The 12403-nt window shown below is 43.8% G+C and overlaps 1 protein-coding gene across 1 annotated transcript in view; it reads right to left on the reverse strand.

Annotated features, from left to right (window-relative positions):
- Positions 1–12403, reverse strand: part of LOC134206195 (sodium/calcium exchanger 3-like) — a 593875-nt gene that overhangs the window by 263202 nt on the left and 318270 nt on the right. Inside the window, 1 exon segment of the mRNA XM_062681884.1 lies at positions 5837–5985. Coding sequence (XP_062537868.1) covers positions 5837–5985 — 149 coding nt within the window.

Raw genomic sequence — 12403 nt, forward strand, 5'->3', positions numbered from 1 at the left:
GATTTTTTGTAATTTTCTCCATTGTTCAACTGTCAAAATCACCGAAAATCAGTAAAATTATTTATCGAACAGTTCTGCTGTTGAGATTTCGGTAAAATTTTACCGAATTCGGTGTTTTATTTGACGAGTCATCTGATTTTGAAAAGCTAACAAGGTATCATACCAAACGGATCGCAATCCCTTTGTTTGGCTTCGACACAGCCGCTCCCATAGCATCAACATTACATCTGGTGTACCACAAGGACGTGTTCTCGATTCTTCACTATTTAATATTTGATTTGTTCGTTAAAAATCTGACATTTCGTTAGAAATCGTGCAAGCAGGTATGTTGACGACCTCAAGATCTTCAGGGTGATTCCTTTGGAACTACAAATATAAAATATGATGATTGTTGCAATAAGGTGGTCCCACTACATTTTGAGATAAAATTTACAATTTCCATATTTGACGAATTTCGCGCCAACCCTTCTATGGGGCTGGTAGCACCATCTCAGAATCGAATGAAAATTGGTGGGCATAAAGATATGGTATTTCTAAGCCACTCTGCATACTTAGTTTTTCAAAAATCGATGTAACTCAATTTTAGCCTTAAACGATGTTCTAGAAAGTTTTATTTAGTTTTGAGGCACTTTGCTGAAGAAACTGAAGAAACCATCGTTTGTATCATTAGTTATGATAATTTCAAATAATAATATTAGGGTGACCCTAATAATCAATATTTTGACTGTAAATTGTGTCTTCCACAAAGGTTTAGAGCATAAAAAACGCACGTTTTTTTACACAACCGTATGAATTCATTGGTGGGTTACAGAGATATCGCTGACCAAACTTTTCTACGATACAAATTGAAATGTCTTGTTGAAACGCAGAAAAGTTTCCCATTAAAATCTGGCGTTTATAACAGATACTGGACAGGCTTATATTCAGGGAATACAAATTAAAGGAATACTGAAGGACATTTTTGACAATAGAACGCTGAACCATTCTAATCAATTCAAAACAATCAATAAAGGTTTCGAAACTTTGGATCAGAATAAATGGTTTCTTTATTTCAGCAAACACAAGATCGTATATCATAGCGAATAAGTGTACAAAGTGGAGGCCATATACGTGCATTTTGTATGCAGTCAAATGGAGGAATGCGCCTATATCGCCTCCACCTTGTACACTTATTCGCTAGCATATGCGATTTTGTGTTGGCTGGGTCTTTTCAATCTAGAGACGTGACAAATGTTGAACAGTGGCAAACCAATACAGTCATATCGGCGGTGGTGGTGCATGTCTTTTTTCTGATTTAGTAACGTGTGTGCCTCCTGATTATTATAGGCAATTTGTGTCACTTCTGGAACTAATCATTTTAATTTACATGCACAAAAATGCCATTTTTGAAATGAAGAAAAAACCTCAAATTCCCTTGAATTCCACAGTATTAAAATATGTAGATCAATCCATAGCCCTTCCTCTGTCTAACCCAGGAAGAAACGGATCCCCGTTTTCCCCCATTCGAAAATACAGACATTTGATAGTGGCAGAAGTTTCAAGAGAAAAAGTGATGTTTCTGGAATCCACCAATGTATTTACTTGGTTGTGTAGCCAAAATGAGCGTTTTTTTGATCCTAAACTTTGTGAAAAGCGTAGTCTCGATAAAAATTAAAACTAAAAGGTAGCAATCAAGATATTGATTTTTTTGGGTCACCCTAACGTTATTATTTGAAATTATCATAAATAATGGTTTCTTCGGCAAAGTGCCTTAAAGTTAAATAAGGAACATCTTTCTAGAACTTTGTTTAATGCTAAAATTGAAAATACGGAGATTGAAATTTTTCTCAAAATGTAGTGGGACCACCCTATTACAACAAATATCATAATAAAGCCTAAACAATAAACCTTGGCTTCGCTGAGAAATCTTTGTTGCTTCATCTTCTAGGTGAACATATTTTTTTCTTCCAAATTCCCCGGCGTGGCCCATCGTGCATTGTTTGCAAGCTGAGAATCAGATAACACCACAGTATTATTAATTAAAGGCTTTAATTTAAAGCTAAGGTTTTCGCAGCTCTGGGATTCCTCTAGCTTTTCAAGAAGTGTGTACTGTGCGTTGGTACGAAGCATATTTTGATATAAGCTGCCTGTGTTTTGTCCTTATATTACACTACTTTTTTTTCTTCGTATAGAAAAAAAAACAGCGAATTTCCATTCCGATTGCCACCGAGGAAGGATCCATTTATTATTTATTACCAGACTAAGGCCGGAGTGGCCTGTGCAATACATAAAAGTCTTCTCCATTCAGCTCGGTCCATGGCTACACTTCGCCAACCACGCAGTCTGCGGAGGGTCCGCAAATCGTCCTCCACCTGATCGATCCACCTTGCCCGCTGTGCACCTCGCCTTCTTGTTCCCGTCGGATCGTTGTCGAGCACCATTTTCACCGGATTACTGTCCGACATTCTGGCTACGTGCTCGGCTCACCGCATTCTTCCGATTTTCGCGGTGTGAACGATGGATGGTTCTCCCAACAGCTGATGCAACTCGTGGTTCATTCGTACCGTCCGCCATCTGCAACACGCAATAGATGGTACGCAGCGCTTTCCTTTCGAAAACTCCATGTGCGCGTTGGTCCTCCACAAGTATTGTCCAGGTCTCGTGTCCGTAGAGGACTACCGGTCTAATAAGCGTTTTGTAGATAGTCAGTTTGATACGGCGGCGAACTCAATTCGATCGGAGCGTTTTGCGGAGTCCAAAAGTACGTACGATTCCCTGCCATGATACGTCTCCAAATTTCTCTGCTGGTTTCGTTGTCGGCGGTCATAAGTGAGCACAAGTACACAAATTCTTCAACAACCTCGATTTCGTCACCACCGATACAAACTCGTGGTGGGTGGCTTACATTGTCCTCTCTTGAGCCTCTTCCTATCATGTAAGTATTTCGTCTTCGACGTGTTGATGGCTAGCCCAATCCGTTTAGCTTCGCTTTTCAGTCTGATGTAGGCTTCCTCCATCCTCTCAAAGCTACGTGCCATGATATCAGTGTTGTCGGTGAAACCAAATAACTGGACGGACTTCGTGAAAATCGTACCACTCGTGTCAATCCCAGCCCTTCTTATTACTCCCTCCAAAGCGATGTTGAATAGCAGACACGAAAGACCATCAAGTTGCCGTGACCCTCTGTGTGTTTCGAAGGGACTCGAGAATGCCCCTGAAACTCAAACTACGCCGATCACCCGATCCATCGTCACCTTGATCAACCGTGTCAGCTTATCCGGAAATCCGTTTTCGTGCATTAGCTGCCATAGCTGGTCCCGATCGATTGTATCATATGCGGCTTTGAAGTCGATAAATAGTAGATGATGTGTGGGAACATTGTGTTCGCGGCATTTCTGCAATACTTGACGTACGGCGAACACCTGATCTGTGGTAGAGCGTTCACCCATGAATCCCGCCTGGTTCTGTCCCACGAACTCTCTTGCAATTGGTGTTGATCGGCAGCATAAAACTTGGAAGAGTACCTTGTAGGCGGCGTTCAGCAATGTGATTGCACAGTAGTTGCTACAATCCAGCTTATTGCCCTTTTTGTAGATGGGACACGCGACTCCTGCGGCAAAGCTTCCTCCTCCCAAATCTTGGTGATGACCCATTGCAGCGCTCTAGCCAGTGCATCACCCGCGTGTTTAAACAGCTCTCCTGGCAGTTGGTCAAATCCAGGGGTTTTGTTATTTTTCAACCAGCTGATCTCTTCCTGGATGCCCTGGAGACTCGGAGCCGGAAGTCGCATGCCCTGCGCGCGTGCTCCTACGTTCATCACCATACCGCCACCGTTGTCTGCCACATCGCCATTCAGGTGCTCTTCGAAGTGTTGCCGCCATCTTTGGATCTCCTCACGCTCGTTTGTAAGAATCGGTGTTCGGCCAAGCGGCCCTTCTCCATGATTTTCTAAGGATTGTCTATGTGTTTTCGCACGAAATTTGATGAATTTAAAATGTGGAAATTCGGAAAAAGAAACCATGTGGAATTCAAAAGAATTTATCGTGAATTTACGAAAGACTATCTAGTTGGAATTCCAATATTTTTTTTTGTAAAAAATTTTAATTGTTTTCAGCAGCATTTCCAAATTTCCGTGAAAATTCCGTTTTGATTTCCACAGAAAACCTCATGGGAATTTAAAAAAAATGAAAATTCCAACTGATTTCCTAGGGAAAAAACAACAAATGTCCTGAGGAAATTATGAATTACTTTTTTGGTGAAAATTTCACCAAATTTCCCATGGGAAATTAAAAAAAAACTGATGGATGGATAGATGGAAAATCGAAAAAAGTTCCAATGAAAATTCCAAGCTTCTCTTGGAAATACCTAGAGAGTAGATGTCTGCTTAAAAGAAACCTCGGCTTGACGCCGACAACAACTACGCCGCTACCGAGAAAAAACGCGCGCAGCTTTAGTTGGGTAGACTCTCACAAGGAGACTTGAAGGATCGATACAGGGAAAAGCATTTTCGTTAATGTGCACTTATTTTGTAATAAAATAAAGTTCTAGGAACCAATCAATACCATTAATGTGAAGTGTTATTATAACTGACACCTCTATCGTAGGATTCCGTGTTTTATGAATCCATCTATCGATCATTTGTTTATCAATCGGGAAGTGAACCTTAAAATAGGTGACCCAACTATAGTTAGCATTAACTGATGGTGTAAAACAAACACGTTTCACGACTCTAACCACGGGTACACGTATGTATACATATATAAACCACCAAATCTTTCCGCTCACACATATCTGATGGCTGGTAAAGCTATTATTGAATTAATCTGGGGATCCAACCTTGGTCGTGGATAATAATTTATCGTTTTCCGTCCCTCTAGAAGCCTGCTTTTGTAACGCGTACCTCGAAACCACCATTTGGTTACGTTACTATTGGCATTGGGAAGTTGGAGAATATTTCGAATCGTTTATTTTATGAAGCGATGACAAACAAAGTACATATGAATGGTGCTCCACAATACCAGTATGTTTGCTATTTCTTCAAGTTTATACTAAAGTAGCCTGGAAACCACCGCAATTAGTTTTCAATTATTGATATCAAATTATCAAATCCAACTGAGTCTATCAAATTCCCTGATTCCGCATTGTGTGCTCGGTTTGGATCTAATTGAAATAACTTCTTGAGGCTCGTTTTTATTCAAATACGCATTTGCCCCGATGTGAGAACATGACCTTAGCCCAACCATCGCCCAACCACTGAAAAAGCGGAATCCGGTGAGTATCATCTGATATATAAAAGGCAAATGTTGCCTTCGAGCGTGCCATTAACTACTGTGTAGAATGTTGTCAAGTATGTTTCTCTTCCGACTAAAACACCAAAACACGGATGAATAGTAAATTGTTTAAGAAAACTTTCGACGGCGAAACAGTTGTTATGTTTGGATTGTGACACCTGAAGGGACGTTAAGAAGATTTGACTCTGACGGGGTGATAATGGCATATGCGAAGTAGATTATTACGAGACGAGAGCGGTAAGGGAAATGCTCGAAGTGGGTTCAGCTCAGTTTAATAGAGTCACTAGAAGCTGCTTTAATTAAATTGTCTTCTACGTTCCTACCATTGAAACTCCTTCTTTGTCTATAAAATAACTACCATCCGACGGATCACACATTGTGTACGTGTCGGGAAGCATCCTTCGAATTTTATGGCGAGCCATAAATTCGATTTAGCGTCGGGCGATTTATGAGTTCCACACAGATCGACAATGTTGTTAACGATCTCCAAACAGTTTAAAACTTTCGATAAAGACCCATCCCCCATCGAGAATAACAACCGGACTAAATGAAAGGAATCGACTTACCTTAAATTCTTTACTTTCTTTTATCCTAAGTTGTGCCCTGACAATATCACCGGCCTTGGGCCTTCCGAGTAGTGCCATCTTGTCCTCCTCCGTGAGCTCCTCGGCGGGTTTCGATTCCGCCGCCTCGATGAGTCCTGTCAGTTCGTCATCTGATTGTTCCGGGCGTTGACGAATAGAGAGAGAGAGAGAGAAATCGGGATGAAGAAAGAAAGTTCTATGTTAGTGAAACTAAGTTCCGCGGGGGGTGTTGTTTGTAAAATGTTGATTTGCTGGACGGACAACGAGACGAGCTTATGGTTCTAGGAGGACGGACAAAAAAACCACAAGACAATACATTTGACCTAATGTGATAGAAGTGTTAGTAGTGTACGAAGCCACAGCAAATTTATTACATATAGCACAACATGTTTAATGACAGAGAAATTGGCCATGAATTACGAAGTGATAAAGCTTAGAAAGTTCGTAGAGCTAGTTGAGAATATTTTCTGGATGAATTCAAATTAATTTGGAAAATAAGCACACTCTATCGGGACCTCTCCGTTTTCTCTGAGATCCTTCGAAATCATTCGGAGATTCATCAAATCCCTTCGAAAGTTCATCGAATACTTTCGGAATGTCATCAAATTCTTTTTGAAAAGTTTTCTTGAATTCCTCCGGAAATGTCCCGAAAATTAAAAAAAAAATTTATGTTGATCACTTTTATTCGTAATTAACGACCAATTTTCTTCTGTTTCGTGATTTAGCTTTCACAGAATTGTACCAATATTACCAATATTGATGTTTTTCTGCGGTATAGTTATTGACCTTTAGCATTACCACCACAAACTACCACTAGTAGCATTAAATATATTGCGAATGACGCAATGTTTTTGCCATCAGCGAAGCAATGGCGATACTTTTTGCTTGTCACAAGAACGCATATTCACACGTATAACAAACTGAAAAGTAAAAAAAAGTATAATTCAAACAACACAACAAAAAACACTGGAAACTATTGAACAGAAAATAATTAGCACACTTCTAACAATAAAATTATAAACCATGGATGAAATAGAAAATTACAATGTGTGAGACGGGGTTGCGACCCTGCCAGATGAAAAAATCCAAATTAGATGGTTTTCTGCTCGTTTCACTCTTAGCATAGCCCCACAGCAGCGTTGGGTTGTATTTGCTACCGGAGACGCCCCGTCTAGAGGAGGAGCATGGTGTGTTTTGCTTTTGTAGTTTGCGGTTTACAACATACCGTTTGTGAGGACCGGTTCGTTCGTCGTGAATGATGATTTGTTCTGCCAATGTTGGATTTATGAAGGTTCATAAAACTAAAACGAAAACTTCTATGCTACTGAGGTTCGGCTAGAATGGGTTTAATGGGTGGTTGCGAATTGTGTGGTGTAGAAAAATGAGACGTGCTGAAGGTGTGGCAGCTGTAGGGAAGGTTCATCATAATGAATTCATCTGACCCGACAATCTTCGTCGGATGGATCGATGATGGGTGGAATAGACTACGGTAAACTACTGCGTCGGAAGATGGAGTCCCATATAAAATAGCAATGGAATGAAAAGCAACTGAATTAGCGGATTATTTTTTCCTTGTCATTTTAAAAACATTTTAAACATGTTGTATTCCATTATTATGTTTGACGTCAACAGACATCGATGAATCGCAAAATGACCTTTTTTTCGTGTTCAAATTGATTTTTTTTTCAGTGTGTTTTCATCCGAAATTAAACCAGCGTTGATTATTTAAGGAGTTCTTCTTTCGAGAATTCTTCTTTTAACAATCCGTCGTGCGTTCTTTCGGGAATTCTGCCAGAATTTTTTTCAGGAATTCTTTCTTGAATTCTTGTATGCATTCCTTGACGAAATCCCTCAGTGAAATTAGGAATTCCTCAGTAAATTAGGAATTCCTCAGTGAAACCCATCAGGCATTACGCCATAATTTTATTTCAAGAAGTTCCTTTGGTAATTCTTGCAGGTATATTTTTCATCACAATCTCTGGAAATTGCTCAAGGAATTTATCTGGAAATCCATGGAAGAATTTTTCACAGAAAATCCCTCTGGAATAATTTCTGAAGCTCCTCCAGGAATTCCTCCGGAAGTTCCGGAAATTCCCCCAGGAATTCCTGCAGGAAATCCCGAAATCCCCCCGGGAATTCTTCCGGAAGTCCCCCGGGAATTCCTCCGGAAGTCCCCCGGGAATTCCTCCGGAAGTCCCCCGGGAATTCCTCCGGAAGTCCCCCGGGAATTCCTCCGGAAGTCCCCCGGGAATTCCTCCGAAGTCCCCAGGAATTCCTCCGAGGTCCCCAGGAATTCCTCCGAGGTCCCCAGAATTCCTCCGAAGTCCCCAGGAATTCCTCCGAAGTCCCCAGGAATTCCTCGTCCCCAGGAATTCCTCGAAGTCCCCCAATTCCTCCGAAGTCCCCAGGAATTCCTCCGAAGTCCCCTGAATTCCTCCGAAGTCCCCCGGGAATTCCTCCGAAGTCCCAGGAATTCCTCCGAAGTCCCAGGAATTCCTCCGAAGTCCCCTGAATTCCTCCGAAGTCCCCAGGAATTCCTCCGAAGTCCCCTGAATTCCTCCGAAGTCCCCTGAATTCCTCCGAAGTCCCCTGAATTCCTCCGAAGTCCCCCTGGAATTCCTCCGAAGTCCCCAGGAATTCCTCCGAAGTCCCCAGGAATTCCTCCGAAGTCCCCAGGAATTCCTCCGAAGTCCCAGGAATTCCTCCGAAGTCCCCAGGAATTCCTCCGAAGTCCCCAGGAATTCCTCCGAAGTCCCCAGGAATTCCTCCGAAGTCCCCAGGAATTCCTCCGAAGTCCCCTGAATTCCTCCGAAGTCCCCAGGAATTCCTCCGAAGTCCCCAGGAATTCCTCCGAAGTCCCCAGGAATTCCTCCGGAAGTCCCAGGAATTCCTCCGAAGTCCCCTGAATTCCTCCGAAGTCCCCTGAATTCCTCCGAAGTCCCCTGGAATTCCTCCTCCGAAGTCCCCAGGAATTCCTCCGAAGTCCCCTGAATTCCTCCGAAGTCCCCTGAATTCCTCCGAAGTCCCCAGGAATTCCTCCGAAGTCCCTCAAATTCCTCCGAAGTCCCTCGATTCCTCCGAAGTCCCTCGAATTCCTCCGGAAGTCCCCAGGAATTCCTCCGAAGTCCCCAGGAATTCCTCCGAAGTCCCCAGGAATTCCTCCGAAGTCCCCAGGAATTCCTCCGAAGTCCCCAGGAATTCCTCCGAAGTCCCCAGAATTCCTCCGAAGTCCCAGGAATTCCTCCGAAGTCCCCAGGAATTCCTCCGAAGTCCCCAGGAATTCCTCCGAAGTCCCCAGGAATTCCTCCGAAGTCCCCAGGAATTCCTCCGAAGTCCCCAGAATTCCTCCGAAGTCCCCAGGAATTCCTCCGAAGTCCCAGGAATTCCTCCGGAAGTCCCCTGAATTCCTCCGAAGTCCCAGGAATTCCTCCGAAGTCCCAGGAATTCCTCCGAAGTCCCTGGAATTCCTCCGAAGTCCCCTGGAATTCCTCCGAAGTCCCCAGGAATTCCTCCGAAGTCCTCTGGAATTCCTCCGAAGTCCCTCAGGAATTCCTCCGAAGTCCCTCAATTCCTCCGAAGTCCCTCAGGAATTCCTCCGAAGTCCCCAGGAATTCCTCCGAAGTCCCCAGGAATTCCTCCGAAGTCCCCAGGAATTCCTCCGAAGTCCCCAGGAATTCCTCCGAAGTCCCAGGAATTCCTCCGAAGTCCCAGGAATTCCTCCGAAATCCCCAGAATTCCTCCGAAATCCCCAGAATTCCTCCGAAATCCCAGGAATTCCTCCGAAGTCCCCAGGAATTCCTCCGAAGTCCCAGGAATTCCTCCGAAGTCCCCAGAATTCCTCCGAAGTCCCCAGGAATTCCTCCGAAGTCCCCAGGAATTCCTCCGAAGTCCCTGAATTCCTCCGAAGTCCCCTGGAATTCCTCCGAAGTCCCCAGGAATTCCTCCGAAGTCCCTGAATTCCTCCGAAGTCCCAGGAATTCCTCCGAAGTCCCCAGGAATTCCTCCGAAGTCCCCAGGAATTCCTCCGAAGTCCCCAGGAATTCCTCCGAAGTCCCAGGAATTCCTCCGAAGTCCCCAGGAATTCCTCCGAAGTCCCCAGGAATTCCTCCGAAGTCCCCAGGAATTCCTCCGGAAGTCCCCCGGGAATTCCTCCGGAAGTCCCCCGGGAATTCCTCCGGAAGTCCCCCGGGAATTCCTCCGGAAGTCCCCCGGGAATTCCTCCGGAAGTCCCCCGGGAATTCCTCCGGAAGTCCCCCGGGAATTCCTCCGGATTTTTACGGGTCCTTCGTGAATTCCTTCGGAAGTCCTCCGGGAATTCCTCCGGAAGTCCCCCGGGAATTCCTCCGGAAGTCCTCCGGAAATTTCTCCGGAAGTCCTCCGGAAATTTCTCCGGAAGTCCTCCGGGAATTCCTCCGGAAGTCCTCCGGGAATTCCTCCGGAAGTCCTCCGGGAATTCCTCCGGAAGTTCCTCCGGGAATTCCTCCGGAAGTTCCTCCGGGAATTCCTCCGGAAGTTCCTCCGGGAATTCCTCCGGAAGTTCCTCCGGGAATTCCTCCGGAAGTTCCTCCGGGAATTCCTCCGGAAGTTCCTCCGGGAATTCCTCCGGAAGTTCCTCCGGGAATTCCTCCGGAAGTTCCTCCGGGAATTCCTCCGGGAATTCCTCCGGAAGTTCCTCCGGGAATTCCTCCGGAAGTTCCTCCGGGAATTCCTCCGGAAGTTCCTCCAGGAATTCCTCCGGAAGTTCCTCCGGGAATTCCTCCGGAAGTTCCTCCGGGAATTCCTCCGGAAGTTCCTCCGGGAATTCCTCCGGAAGTTCCTCCGGGAATTCCTCCGGAAGTTCCTCCGGGAATTCCTCCGGAAGTTCCTCCGGAAGTCCTCCGGGAATTCCTCCGGAAGTCCTCCGGGAATTCCTCCGGAAGTCCTCCGGGAATTCCTCCGGAAGATCCTCCAGGAATTCCTCCGGAAGATCCTCCAGGAATTCCTCCGGAAGTTCCTCCAGGAATTCCTCCGGAAGTTCCTCCAGGAATTCCTCCGGAAGTTCCTCCAGGAATTCCTCCGGAAGTTCCTCCAAAAAAATCCCTTCCTTGATTTTCTAAATACTATGTTCAGAAGCTAATATAAACAAAATCCCATTACAAATTAAGTTTCATGTGTTCTGAAATAATTACTGGTGTAATCTCGGATGAAAAAACACAAGCATGCAATCATGCCGTATCACCATTATGTCAAACGACTTTATGCCAAATATTTTTATGCTAAACGGAGTAAAATCTTTATATGATCTTTTCGGAATATTATTTCTTTCATAATTAGGCTAACATAAATGTAAGGAATAAGCAAGAAGGATTACAGTGCAAATTATTGCTAACGAAATTTGAGCTGCCGCCAATGTATGTATAACAAAAATGATGCCAGATGAGATTTGATTGTTCGGCCCTATCTATTCTATGCACTCCTGCATGACTTGATTTTTTTACTTTACTTAGTTGAACCCTTGTTTGGGCACTCGATTTACAGCGATAAAAGAAATGGTGCCAATGCGGGCACCACCAGGAGCAATCTCGTTCAAAAATTCTCAGCACTCAGTACATTTCTTTAGATAGAAAAGTAAACGCCTAACTATATCTAGACGATTGATATGATAAATAGATCAAATGTTGTACCGAAAAACAAAACATGTATTCACAATTTGGAACTATCCGTTGCATCAATTTAGCAAAAACGCGTCACATAAGCTTTTTACCCCACCTCCCCTAAATATTTTTTTTAGTCAACTTAATTCAATTCAGCGCAGACCAGACAACAAGTCGCCATGCCGAGCCGAGTGGTGAAGACATACGAAATTGTGCATACTGCTAGGCAATTCGCCGTTTAAACACCAATATGAATGAACTGATCGTAACGGTCGCAATAGCTCTCATGGTGAAAACTAAATTCCTTACTCATATGTAAAGCTTTGCTAGTTTTTTTTCCACAGATTCTATTCGCATAGATGTGTATTGAGCAGTACATAGTGTTTTGGTATGATTTCTGGAATTTTCACATTCCTTATTCCATCTGGAAAATGGAAAATGGCTATTTCTCATCGTTTCATCATATTGAAGATTATTGCTGCATTGAAAATCAAAACACCACAGCATGAAATTTTAAAACCTGTCAACTCTCCCATCCACGTCCCATCGGATGACGTGAGTCACTCGTTTTGTTTCAATAATGGCCTTGACGACGACGCGTGGATAATATACGTGACTTTTTTCCCGGTACAGAAACAGAATTGAGGTTCCATACCGGATAGAGCTTTGAATTGAATTACGTGTTTCCACTGGAATGCTCCTTTTTTCTGTCTATATTGGTGGATGAAACGAACGTCTGAAGATATGCGGTAATGGAGTGAATTAGGGTGCTCATTTTCGGGGGTTATGAATTCTGAAAAGGTTTTCCAGCGATCGTTTTCCCCCGTTGTTGGATGGGTTAATGGGCCTCTGTATGAAGGTATGTGACGAGAATGAATGCAGATGAAGGAGATTTTTCGCTTAACTTTTCAAAAGG

Source organism: Armigeres subalbatus, chromosome 1 (genome assembly GCF_024139115.2).
Source record: "Armigeres subalbatus isolate Guangzhou_Male chromosome 1, GZ_Asu_2, whole genome shotgun sequence".
Taxonomy (NCBI): Eukaryota; Metazoa; Arthropoda; class Insecta; order Diptera; family Culicidae; genus Armigeres; species Armigeres subalbatus.